The sequence below is a fragment of the Parathielavia appendiculata genome (assembly GCF_033297405.1).
Source record: "Parathielavia appendiculata strain CBS 731.68 unplaced genomic scaffold N657scaffold_42, whole genome shotgun sequence".
Taxonomy (NCBI): Eukaryota; Fungi; Ascomycota; class Sordariomycetes; order Sordariales; family Chaetomiaceae; genus Parathielavia; species Parathielavia appendiculata.
The window spans coordinates 42,666-53,368 of NW_026944261.1; the positions used below are offsets into that span (position 1 = coordinate 42,666).

General features: G+C 54.0%; 6 protein-coding genes across 6 annotated transcripts; 4 read left to right on the forward strand and 2 right to left on the reverse strand.

The window, feature by feature from the left end:
• Positions 1 to 884: 884 nt before the first annotated feature.
• N657DRAFT_369542 (uncharacterized protein) lies at positions 885 to 1,537 on the forward strand. Its single transcript, XM_062787031.1, has one exon. The coding sequence runs from the start codon at positions 1,029 to 1,031 to the stop codon at positions 1,362 to 1,364; it is 336 nt and encodes a 111-aa protein (XP_062642343.1). The 5' UTR covers positions 885 to 1,028; the 3' UTR covers positions 1,365 to 1,537.
• N657DRAFT_651124 (uncharacterized protein) lies at positions 1,237 to 2,164 on the forward strand. Its single transcript, XM_062794097.1, has 3 exons — positions 1,237 to 1,263; positions 1,396 to 1,538; positions 1,603 to 2,164. The coding sequence occupies exons 2-3, from the start codon at positions 1,425 to 1,427 to the stop codon at positions 1,960 to 1,962; spliced, it is 474 nt and encodes a 157-aa protein (XP_062642344.1). The 5' UTR covers positions 1,237 to 1,263; positions 1,396 to 1,424; the 3' UTR covers positions 1,963 to 2,164.
• N657DRAFT_583393 (pseudouridine synthase) lies at positions 1,981 to 3,912 on the reverse strand (the record flags this gene model as incomplete). Its single annotated transcript, XM_062789673.1, has 3 exons — positions 1,981 to 2,170; positions 2,237 to 3,673; positions 3,734 to 3,912. 3 exons carry the CDS (start codon positions 3,910 to 3,912, stop codon positions 1,981 to 1,983), a joined length of 1,806 nt encoding a protein of 601 aa, XP_062642345.1.
• Positions 3,913 to 4,557: 645 nt separating this feature from the next.
• N657DRAFT_685122 (uncharacterized protein) lies at positions 4,558 to 4,889 on the forward strand (the record flags this gene model as incomplete). The annotated part of the gene is made up of 2 exons (XM_062796749.1): positions 4,558 to 4,668; positions 4,782 to 4,889. The coding sequence occupies 2 exons, from the start codon at positions 4,558 to 4,560 to the stop codon at positions 4,887 to 4,889; spliced, it is 219 nt and encodes a 72-aa protein (XP_062642346.1).
• Positions 4,890 to 5,218: 329 nt separating this feature from the next.
• Positions 5,219 to 5,762, reverse strand: N657DRAFT_369624 (uncharacterized protein). Its single transcript, XM_062787032.1, has one exon. It carries the CDS (start codon positions 5,658 to 5,660, stop codon positions 5,310 to 5,312), a length of 351 nt encoding a protein of 116 aa, XP_062642347.1. The 5' UTR covers positions 5,661 to 5,762; the 3' UTR covers positions 5,219 to 5,309.
• A 1,547-nt stretch (positions 5,763 to 7,309) lies between these two features.
• Positions 7,310 to 8,214, forward strand: N657DRAFT_651129 (uncharacterized protein; the record flags this gene model as incomplete). Its single annotated transcript, XM_062794098.1, has 1 exon — positions 7,310 to 8,214. A coding segment is annotated over exon 1 (280 nt), but the record flags the coding sequence as incomplete, so codon positions are not given.
• Positions 8,215 to 10,703: the final 2,489 nt, after the last annotated feature.

Here is a 10,703-nt window from a genome sequence, read left to right on the forward strand (position 1 = left end):
AAGTGCGGGGACGCAACCGCTGAGGGCCATCGGTAGATTCTGTCTCGTGATAGCATTGCACCCAGCATCTCTATAATTCGACCCTGGTTTGTTCATTAGCGTGGCACACAGCGTGGTACTAGACAAACAGTTAATGGGGACAAAAGAAAGCAAGCAACGTAAGAAACTAAGAAAAAAAATAAAAATAGACAAAAAGAAAGAAAGATAGAGAAGAAGAGGAACGAAAGAAAGAAAAAGTACCTAAATCGATACTATAACGTTAGTTAACTAGTTAACGTTATAAGTTCTGCGTTCGCTCTGCTGAGGTCTGCGTTAATAAACGTATAATCCGTATAGTGGAACGAGCTCGGTGCGTTCACCAATCGTTGTCTCTGGCGCTCGCTGCCGCTCTCTTGGCCTCTTGTGATTTTCGTGGATCGAGGCGTTTTTAGTAAGAGACCAGGAAGTGAGCAGGTGCTAACAAGCCTTTCCTTTCTCTCCGGGCGATGTGAAATAAACGGTCCTGCGGGAAGCGGATTCAAACCAACATGGTCTCCTCGAGTTACGCAACTTGAGACGAAATTACGGAGTCGCGGATTGAGTGATAACCTCGGGAGAAGAAAAGAAATAGGGCCCGAGTCCTCAGTTTCGGTGATTGAGGGCTCAAAGTCCCGTTACAAAGATTGTCCGGCGAGGTCTGCACTAGGGTTGCGAATTTCGGAAAAATCGCTGACGATGGAAAATGAGAACCGGGCCCTTGAAATGTCTATTTCAAATATTTCAGCTACGTCCAGAAAGCAAAAGGTCAGGGTTGGGGTTCTTTGTGGGGTCCATTCGGCTAACCCTTAGCTGTCGGTCGCCGACAGCCATGCCCCCTAAATGAGTACCAACCCTAGCAGAACCTATATTTCCGTTTCACCAAGTACTCTCAAAGGTACCTTGAATGAAATTTTTCCAAAATTTGGTTGAAAATCCGTAACAGCAAAATTCCATTCGCAACCCTAGACTATCCGCACGGGCCATACCGTACCGGAAATGACGTTAGTCAAATGTCAATGCCCCTATCGGAGACCGCACTAAGCATCGGTACTGTGGTAATCGCCCTCCAGCTGTGCATGAGGCCGGAATGTCAAACCTCAAAATCTCATTCAAGAACTGCAAATCGGCGATTCCTCAAGACCTGTTTAAACAACACATTGACAGCGAGTCGCATTTCTGATCCATATTACGCCGTCAACAATTCGACCATGGATCGAACTCCGGATTCGGTCGACAATCTCCAAGGTCAGTTGCCTTTTCCTTGGCGACTTCCAGCAGCCAACGACCTTCATCATTCTTTTCACGGTGCATGTCACACCTCATTTTCGCTCCACCTTCGACTCTGAACTCCTTCGACGCCGGCACTAACTTCAGCAGAGAGGAAGAACATACTCGTCGCCGGGATCATGGCCGCGTTCCGTGACTTGATAAACACTGCGGCCGCCCCAGTGGATAACACAGCCTCAACAGGCCAAGCAGCCTACCGCAGCATGGCCTTGCAGACGATAATAAGCGGTATCGTACGGTTTCAAGTCCCTTATCAAGTGCCTCACGTTCTGCCACTAACCAATTTCCGCTGGCTAGGTAAAGTCAACAGAGGACCTTCTCTCCCTCACCCGCAAGATCCGAGAGCTCTGGGTCGTCGGCCCGCTCAAGGCACCCGGCGCCCAGGACGCTGAGGCCGAGCAGGCAATGCAGCAGGATGCAGAGCACGTATTTGCCATGCTCAACGCCATCCGCGACAGCCAGCGCCAGAGAATGTTGCAGCAGGCTGTGGAAGCCGGGGGAGGATTCACGTATGAGAGGGCGGATCTGACGGAGGCTCACATTCAGCCAGCGATAGCAGAGGCATCTGGCTCGAAGCCCGGGTGTATCGGACAAGCGCCGTCTGAGGAACAGACACAGGTCAAGGGCGAACCGCAGATCAAGACTGAACAGTCTTGATAAAATTTCCATAGCCTTTTAGGACTCTTCGCGCGATGTGCCAACTTCCTCCACACCATCCGGCTCGTCGCCCAGCTCGGCCTCGAGCGCCTTGGGCACCTTCTCTGTCCTGTCAGACCGCTCATGCGACGCCTCCACGCCGCCGGCAGTCACCCAGAGGAAGTAGTCAGTCCTGAAGTTGTCAACCTGGTTGAAGAAGAGGTGGAATCTGCCGCAGCTGTCAGCAGCCGACTTTGAAAGAAGAACTTCCTATTTGCCAAGCACAAAAACTTACGAATTCTCCTTCTCCTCCAGCTCAAACATCCTCCGATAGATCTGCTTATCCTTGAACTCGGCAATCTGCGCCTCCCACTTGGCGAAGTCGATGGCCTCTTTCCCGAGCCCGGCCGCCTTCTTGTTGTACTCGGTGAACATGGGCCGCTCCAGCATCAGGCCCAGTCCGGGCGCCTTGGGAATGCTGATGCGCCGCGGGCCGTAGCTGTCGGTGATAATCTCGAGCGGCGCGCCGCAGCGCACCACCATGACGGCCATGGCCACCATCTTGCGGATCTGGTGCATCATGAAGGACTGCCCGTGCACCTTGAGCGACAGCCACTCCGTGTCGCGGATTGTGATCGGGTTCGGGCTGACCTGGAAGGATTTGATGTGCCGCTTGGCCGACGGGTCGCGGTAGGATTTCATGATGGTGTAGTTGTGGTAGTTGTGCGTGCCCAGGTACAGGTTGAGGGCTTGCTGAAGCTTCTCGATGCGCGCCGGGGTGACGCGGTACCGTCGCTTGGCTGCCACATAGGCTGCTTTGACCTCGCGGAGGGCGAGGTCGACCGGGGTCAGCTCCTTTTTGGCCGCATCTGCTGCGGGATTCGGCTCTTCTGGCTTGTCAGACGGTGCATCAGGCGGTTCTCCAATATCCTTCATCTCAGAGTCCTTAGCCACCACGTCTGAGTCGGGCTGTGTTGGGTTCCCCTCGTCGGTAAGATCCTGATCTTGCGTATCGTGGAGCTTTCGGAGGACTTCGGCTCTGACATCGGGCTCTAATCTTTCAAGAATAGGCTGAATGTCGTTCTTCTCAACCCCGTCCCAGAAGTTCTTGACATCGTCGAGACGCTCGATATATTGGTCATGCACGCCCTTGTCCTTGGCAGACTCGGCGAGCTTCTTGCCCAGAAAGCTGTGTGGTTGCGGCGGGAGGAGGGAGTAGCTGGGCATCAGGTACTCGTACCACCGGGAGTCGCAGGCCTGGTAGCAGCTGAAACCGTTGCTGGTGCGTTGTATTCCCCATATCCTGATCTGCTCGGGCAGGTGTTGGTTGATCTTGTCGACGATGTCCTCATCCTCGACAATCAGCTTGAGCGACAGGACGTTGCCGGCGGCATGGACGCCCTTGTCTGTCCTCGCGCAGCGCACCAAGCTGGACTTCTTGGGGTCATCGGCGTTCGCCTTCGAGATGGCACCAGCTGCGACAAAGGCGGCAAAGATGTCGCCCTCGATCGTCTTCTCCTTGTGGTTGATCTGTATACCGTGGTAGCCCGTGCCCGCGTAACCAATCAGCACGGCAACCTTCCGCTTCGGACGGCGCTCCTCAGCCGCGATCTCCTCGGGCGTGAACGCGATGCTCATGTAGCTATTGCCGTTGTTCTCATCGTCGATGACCCTGCGACGCTTCGCATTGCGGTTGTTCTGGACTTGCTCGCGCTTGTCGGGGACCTCACCTCTGCGAGCTGGTTAGAGTCGGTATTAGAAATTCATCAAGCAATGGCATGCGACAACATACTTCGCGCTCCCGAAGCCTGCGTGCTTGCGCTTCTTCTGCTTGTCGTTGCCTCGGTCTCTGCCGCCCCGCTTGCCTTGGTGCCCATTCCTCTTATCGGCTGAATCGTCTGAGGGGGTGGTAGCAGCAGGTGCAGCAGACAAGCTGTCCGCCACAGTGTTGTGAATCTCGTCGGCTGCCATGTTGCGAATCGGCAGATTGGTCTCATCCCGTCGGGTTGTTGGGATGCGAACGAATTTTTGGCGGCGAGGTGCTGCGACATTGGCGCTGAACTTTGTGGGGCAGTGTGGGGCCTGCACGCCCACTACAGCGACAAGGTTCAGAGTCTGAGACAGATTAAATATCCGTACTGTACGGATCCGTACATATGTACGGAATTATAGAACTTGTGTTGGATTTGGCAGGTGGTCAGAGAGGGCAGTTCAGGGGTGACCAATGGCTTGGCACCAGGATTCTCAGGATCAGGAACAGGCAGGGAACTTCTGGAAAAACACAGACAGGAACATCATCATCAATTGAGTGGTTGCCCATCATTTCGATACCCAACCACTACGGTGCGACACATTCGTGGCTGTTGGCTTTCCAACAACTTGCTGTTCTAGCCGCCGAATTTGGCAGGGCAGGCCGCCATTTTCGGGTGTCTCGACAGTGCGGGGCGCTTGGTCATAGCCAGGTACTCGGTACCTCACTACCCTACCTACACCATCCTCCAATAAGCGTCCTAGTACTCCGCAGTTGGTTTCGAGAAAGAAGTCGTTTTCGAAATCCAAGAAACCGCCTTAACTAGATCCATTTTTGGCTTCCCAGCGCAGCCATATATACATAAGATGGCGCCGCTCGCGCTTCCCGTCATTTCCGCCTCGTCGGCCGTTGCCGTTAGAGTCGGCGGCGTTGCCTTCTGCACTCAACGCCATCGCTATGCCAGCACGTCGCCCGCCGTAGCCGCTCACGGAAGACTGGCAATATAATTGCACATTTCGTCCGGCGCTACACCCAACGAGAAGCTGAGAAGCAAATTGCGAAACGGCCAGCAGTTTATACGGCCGAGCAGCGCGCAGCTCTCCGCAAGCAGCTTAAGGACACCAAGTTCCTTACGCCCGACTATGCCGACAAGACCAAGATCAACATCGCCGGTTTGCTGTGGAAATGGAAGAGGTAAACCGTCACCTTCCTTCCTGTTCTGCCATTCCTTTGCTGATGAATCTCGAGATACTGCGAGTTCGCTAAGCTATCGGGAACCTGGCGAGAGGTGATGCAGAAAGCAAACCGAGCGATGGCGATGGATTCCTCAAATATCTTTGTCAAACATACAGGATCAGGTCGTGGGCTTCGTCCTGGGAGTACTTCCGTCTGTCACGGAACCATAGTAGGTCTGGGAAGATAACTGCGTTGCTCTATGAAGAGGAAAGGAAGCTATGGATGGATGAACCTGAAGCTAAGTGCAATGTGCCACGTGACCTAGGGATCGGCGGTCCAGTGCCGTGACACCGTCAGTACAAGCAGCTGTATGCCAGTGCCACGGGCCGCTATATGGACAGGAACGACAGTAAAGAAGTCAAAAAGGTATATCCCCAGGCCCTTATACACTAACGCAATAGCTAACACGTCTTATAAGTGGCACGATGCCATTTTGGTCCCAAGGTACGGCTTGCAAGCACCATGCACCCGTGGAAAGGACGTCGCAAACGCAGATACCTTGCTGGTCCTGCAGACGTTCAATATCAAGCACGACACCGGCATCTTCTCTCGGGAGAGGCACCGTATCTAGTTGTTGGGGTGCTACCTCGGCCGTGCTTTCACTGGGGCCAGGCCGGCCGAGTTTGTGGACGGCGAGAGAAAGAGCGGCAAGGATGGGTATCTTGAGGAGCTCTTCCCCCGGCACGCTATTGGGAGTGTCCCTAGCGACGAAGACAAGGCGCCCGATGAGCATTCCAGGCTGCTGGAAGAGATGATGTCGCAAGAGTATAAGAGCCGTGGACGCCCAAAGGTGCTCTGTTATAAGGACATTCTACATTCAGCTGATGGTCGTACGCCACCCGGAAACCGGCAAGGACGTCCTAGCTATGGCCATCCGGCTTGCGCACCATAAAGGGGCGGACAATAAGCCGAAGCCGAAAGTGATCGCCCACTTATCTCTATCGTCTTGGAGCTAACAATATTCCCTCTAGGACTATCTTCTTCTTTATATCCACTAGGAGGTTAATCTTCTGTTTTATAAGCGTCATCATTAGCCTAGCAGTCCACGACGGCGCGTTTGCTGTGTGATGGGCTGAGCCCATGATGGCCTCGGCAACCCTCGGCCGTGGTATCATGATAACGTCATCCTGAAGCAGGAAGTGTCTGTGTGTTCCGGAGCATATAAGAGCTGCCCTCTCTTCCTGTCATCTAGTTCTCTCTTTTCTTCTTCTTTCTCCATTCGAGGCAAACTCGTAGAGTCGTCACCAGCTAGTTGCAATATACTCCTGGGACCGTTACATTCTGCGTCGAAGTTCACTAGCGTTAGAGAAGTCTTTCAGCATAAGATGTAACGGGCTGAGCCCGTAAAGGCCTCGGCAAACCCTCGGCCTAGACTCGAGATTCGGTGGACTTCTATCTTGTTCGATATCCGCGCACCGGCCAAGGATGTGGAGGTATAAGACGGCAGATATCCTGCATAGGTTTTCACTCTTTTTCTTCTTCTCTCTCCATTCGAGACAAACTCGTAGAGTCGTCACCAGCTAGTTGCAATATACTCCTGGGACCGTTACATGTTGTCTCTCCTTTTCTTCTCCAAGTTTAGTGTACTCGTAGAGCCGTCATCAGCTAGTTGCAATATACTACCTGAGACCGTTATACCACAAATTCACTGTGACGAATCTCAAAGTCCAAACTTCTGAAAGGGACTCCTGGAAAATTTAACTTGACAACGGGGTGAGTTTCGGTGAAGCCAAAAGGTTCACAACAAGCAATGTCCAAAGGTACCGACAATCTTGCACTTGAGTTGCTTACTGGAGAACTCCCAGACTCCCCCAGAACGAGTGACTGTATACTGGATACATTTGGTTGCTCTCTCATGCTCTCTAGATGTAACGGTCCCAGGAGTGTATTGCAACTAGCTGGTGACGACTCTACAAGTTTGTCTCGAATGGAGAGAGAAGAAGAAAAAGAGTGAAAAACTATGCAGGATATCTGCCGTCTTATACCTCCACATCCATGGCCTGTGCGCCGATATCGAACAAGATACGGATGTAGAAGTCCACCGAATCTCGAGTCTTGGCCGAGAGTTTGCCGAGGCCTTTACGGGCTCAGCCCGTTACACTAGAGCCACCTAGAGCAAATGCTCTACGGCGCGCTCGAGAGCCTCTTAGAGCGTTCTCTGATTAGCCTTCCACTGGTGCTCTCTCATGCTCTCAAGAGCTCTCTAGAGCACCTCCAGGGCTCCTTCCGATTGGTCCTAAGTGATTGGCTCGGAACGTCCTTCGTTCCCCACTAGCTCCTGCAAGTGGACCGCTATTGTTGGCTCTCGTTGGTTCATTTGAAGCACACCTGCTGCCCTAGGCGCTATAGCATCTAGCACACTGTATCCGGTAAACCTTTGAACCCCCACTGTGTGAATGTCAGAGGTCACCGGCCACCACCGCATCTGTATACCTGGATCTTTGCAAAATCGATCTTCCTTTCTTCTTTTGAGGCACCTGGTGGAATATTTTGTCTTTTCCAGATGTCTGGTGCAGCGCGCGGCGCTTCAGACATCATCGACGTCATGAGAGGCGATTCGGGATCCCCAGGAGTGGGATGTCGCCGCCCGCAGCGCAAGAGGGTGAGAACGAAAAGAGCGATGGAGTCAATGCAACAAGAAAACGATATGGACTGGGAGGAAGAAATAGTATTGAAAGAGTGTCGAGAAACCACAAAAATCGCACAGTTCGGGTCACAGCGGCCGAGAGAGCGGGCGAGGGAATCCGAGGCGCAGAGCAACCCGCGGATCGTGACTTCAACAACAATTTGGACATCATCAAGGCAGAAGTTCAGATGCAATTCAAAAAAATCATAGCAGAGGAGGTCGCCAAGATGACGGCCCAGTTGACCGAAGAACTGTCGCAAGCGCGAGACCAGCTTACCCGAGCCTGCCGTGAGCTCGAGGACACTAGACTGCAGCTTCAAGCCATGAAGGAGGCTCAAGAAGCCCCTTTGGTTTGGCCTGCATATTCTGACGTCGCCCGACGTACTCCTCCTGCCAGCATCCCGACCCCGGCCTCCTCCACAGGCCGAGCGGCGACGCCAGAACCAGCATTCTGCACGGTGGACATGACCAGGGTGCCAGAGGAACACATCGGAGAGGCTACACCGGTGGCCCTTCGCAAGCTCATCGAGAACGAAATGCGAGCGCCTGGCGACCAACCCAAGTGGCGTTGCGTTGCCGTCACTAGAGACAGGTCACAGAGGAAACATCAACCGCACTAGGATCCTCGGCAGGAACGAAGAGGAAGTCAAGAAGATCAAGGACATTATGGAAGCGAAGAAGACGCCGGGCGCAAGAGTCCTTCGAGACCAGCTGTACCCAGTCAAAGTTGACGACGTCAATCGCACGGCTGTCATCGACCACGAAGGCAGGATCCTTCCTGGAGCTACAGAAGCCTTGAGCCAGGAAAACGAGGTGCATCGCCAAGATGGCCTGGCTGAGCCGAAAGAACACTGCAAAAGCGTATGGATCCATGGTGGTCTATGTCACCAAAGCTAGCGACGCTAGGACGCTCCTCGACGAGGGCTTCTTCTATGCCGGTGGAGAATCAGGATACACGGGAATCTTCGAACGCCGGATGCGACCAGAGCAATGCTACAACTGCCAGCAGATCGGCCACAAAGCCTTCCATTGCAGAAGCCCTCAGGTGTGCGCCAGGTGTGCCAAGGAGGGCCACCACCACAGCGGCTGCAGTGAAGTGGTTACCAAGTGCGTCCTGTGCAGCGGCCCGCATGAATCGTTCAGCAGGAACTGCCAGAGGCTCTACCCATCTCGCCATGAGTAGAAGGCTCCGCCTGATTCAACTTAATGTGCAAAAGCAGGGTGCGGTACACGACAGCTTGATGAACGACAAGGACATTCAGGACGTTACAGTGTTGGCCATCCAGGAGCCTCAAGCACGAAGGATTCAGGGCCGACTCTTGACTACCCCTATGGGACACCACAAATGGATCAAGATGGTTCCCTCAACTTGGAGAGAAGGCAGATGGGCAATACGAAGCATGCTTTGGGTGAACAGGGACGTGGAGGCGGAACAGGTACCTATAGCATCCCCGGACATGACAGCAGCCATCCTAAGGCTCCCTGATCGGCGAGTCTTGGTGGTGTCCGTCTATGTACCAAAGCAGGATCCTCAGGCGCTAGGGAGCGTTTGCAACGATTTACGCAAGATAATCACGGATACAAGACGACACGCGGGTACGACAGTGGACGTGGTGATTGCCGGAGATTTCAACCGGCACGACCAGCTGTGGGGAGGAGATGATGTTTCTTTGGAAAGGCAGGGGGAGGCGGATCGGATAATCGACCTAATGAACGAGTTCGCCCTTCGCAGTCTGCTTCGGCGAGGCACGAAGACATGGCACGGCGGGGATTACGACACGACCATCGATCTGGTCCTGGCTCCTACCGAGCTAGCGGACACAACAGTCAAGTGTGCGATCCACAGGACAGAGCATGGATCGGATCACCGCGTGATTGAGACGGTCTTTGACACGTTGGCCCCGGTACCGAATCAACGGGACCGACTTCTCCTCAAGAATGCACCTTGGAAGAAAATAACCACCAGGATGCAGGGCACTGGATGCCACCCCGTCTGTGGGGACCGTACAGCAGCAGACGGATCGACTGATGTCGGCCGTCCTAGAGGCGGTCCAAACCTTGACACCGAAAGCAAGGCCATCGCCATACGCCAAGAGGTGGTGGACAATCGACCTCACACAATTGCGTCGTATTTACACATACTGGAGGAACCGCGCCCGGACCGAACGACGAGCTGGGCGAGCCTTTGTGGACTTGGAGGAAACGGCAAAAGGGGCAGCAAAGCAGTACCACGACGCTATTCGGCAACAGAAGAAGAAGCACTGGGACGAGTTTCTCGCAGACAGTGGCAATATCTGGAAGGCTGCCAAGTACCTGAAATCCGGCGACGACACGGCGTTCGGAAAGGTGCCACAGCTCGTCAAAGCAGACGGAACAGTCACAGCCAATCACAGAGAACAGGGAGAAGAACTCCTGGCTACCTTCTTTCCTCCTCTCCCGGAGAGCATTGAAGATGAAGGTCCCAGGCCGCAAAGGGCTCCCCTAGTAATGCCGCCGATCACCATGGAAGAAGTTGAACGACAACTATTCGCGGCCAAATCTTGGAAGGCGCCCGGGGAGGACGGCCTACCCGCAATAGTCTGGAAGGAGACTTGGCCAGTGGTCAACTACCGTGTTCTCGCGTTATTCCGAGCGTCCCTGGAGGACGGTACACTGCCCACTCAATGGCGGCACGCCAGGATTATACCACTCAAGAAGCCCAGAAAGGACGACTACACCGTTGCGAAAGCCTGGAGACCGATCGCACTTTTAGCAACACTCGGCAAGCTGCTGGAGTCGGTCGTGGCGGAAAGGATCTCACACGCGGTCGAGACGTATGGGCTCCTCCCGACAAACCACTTCGGAGCACGCGAACAACGGTCGGCTGAACCAGCGCTCCTACGCCTGGCGAGGTCGAAAGGTAGCAAGCTTAATCACTTTCGATGTGAAAGGGGCCTACAACGGGGTCTGCAAGGAAAGGCTTCTTCAGCCGATGAAAGCACGAGGCATCCCAGGGGAGCTGCTTCGATGGATCAACGCTTTTTGTTCACAGCGTACAGCAGCTATCCAAGTCAACGGGCATTCTTCTGAGGTTTGAAGCCTACCCCAGGCTGGTCTACCTCAAGGTTCTCCCTTATCACCGATCTTGTTCCTCTTCTTCAATGCGGACCT

Bases quoted from the DNA above. Each gene is read 5' to 3' on its own strand.
- N657DRAFT_369542 (XM_062787031.1), top strand. From the start codon at position 1,029: ATGTCAATGCCCCTATCGGAGACCGCACTAAGCATCGGTACTGTGGTA.
- N657DRAFT_651124 (XM_062794097.1), top strand. From the start codon at position 1,425: ATGGCCGCGTTCCGTGACTTGATAAACACTGCGGCCGCCCCAGTGGAT. The intron at 1,539-1,602 runs GTACGGTTTCAA...TCCGCTGGCTAG, and splicing joins AGACGATAATAAGCGGTATC to GTAAAGTCAACAGAGGACCT.
- N657DRAFT_369624 (XM_062787032.1), bottom strand. From the start codon at position 5,660: ATGCTCATCGGGCGCCTTGTCTTCGTCGCTAGGGACACTCCCAATAGC.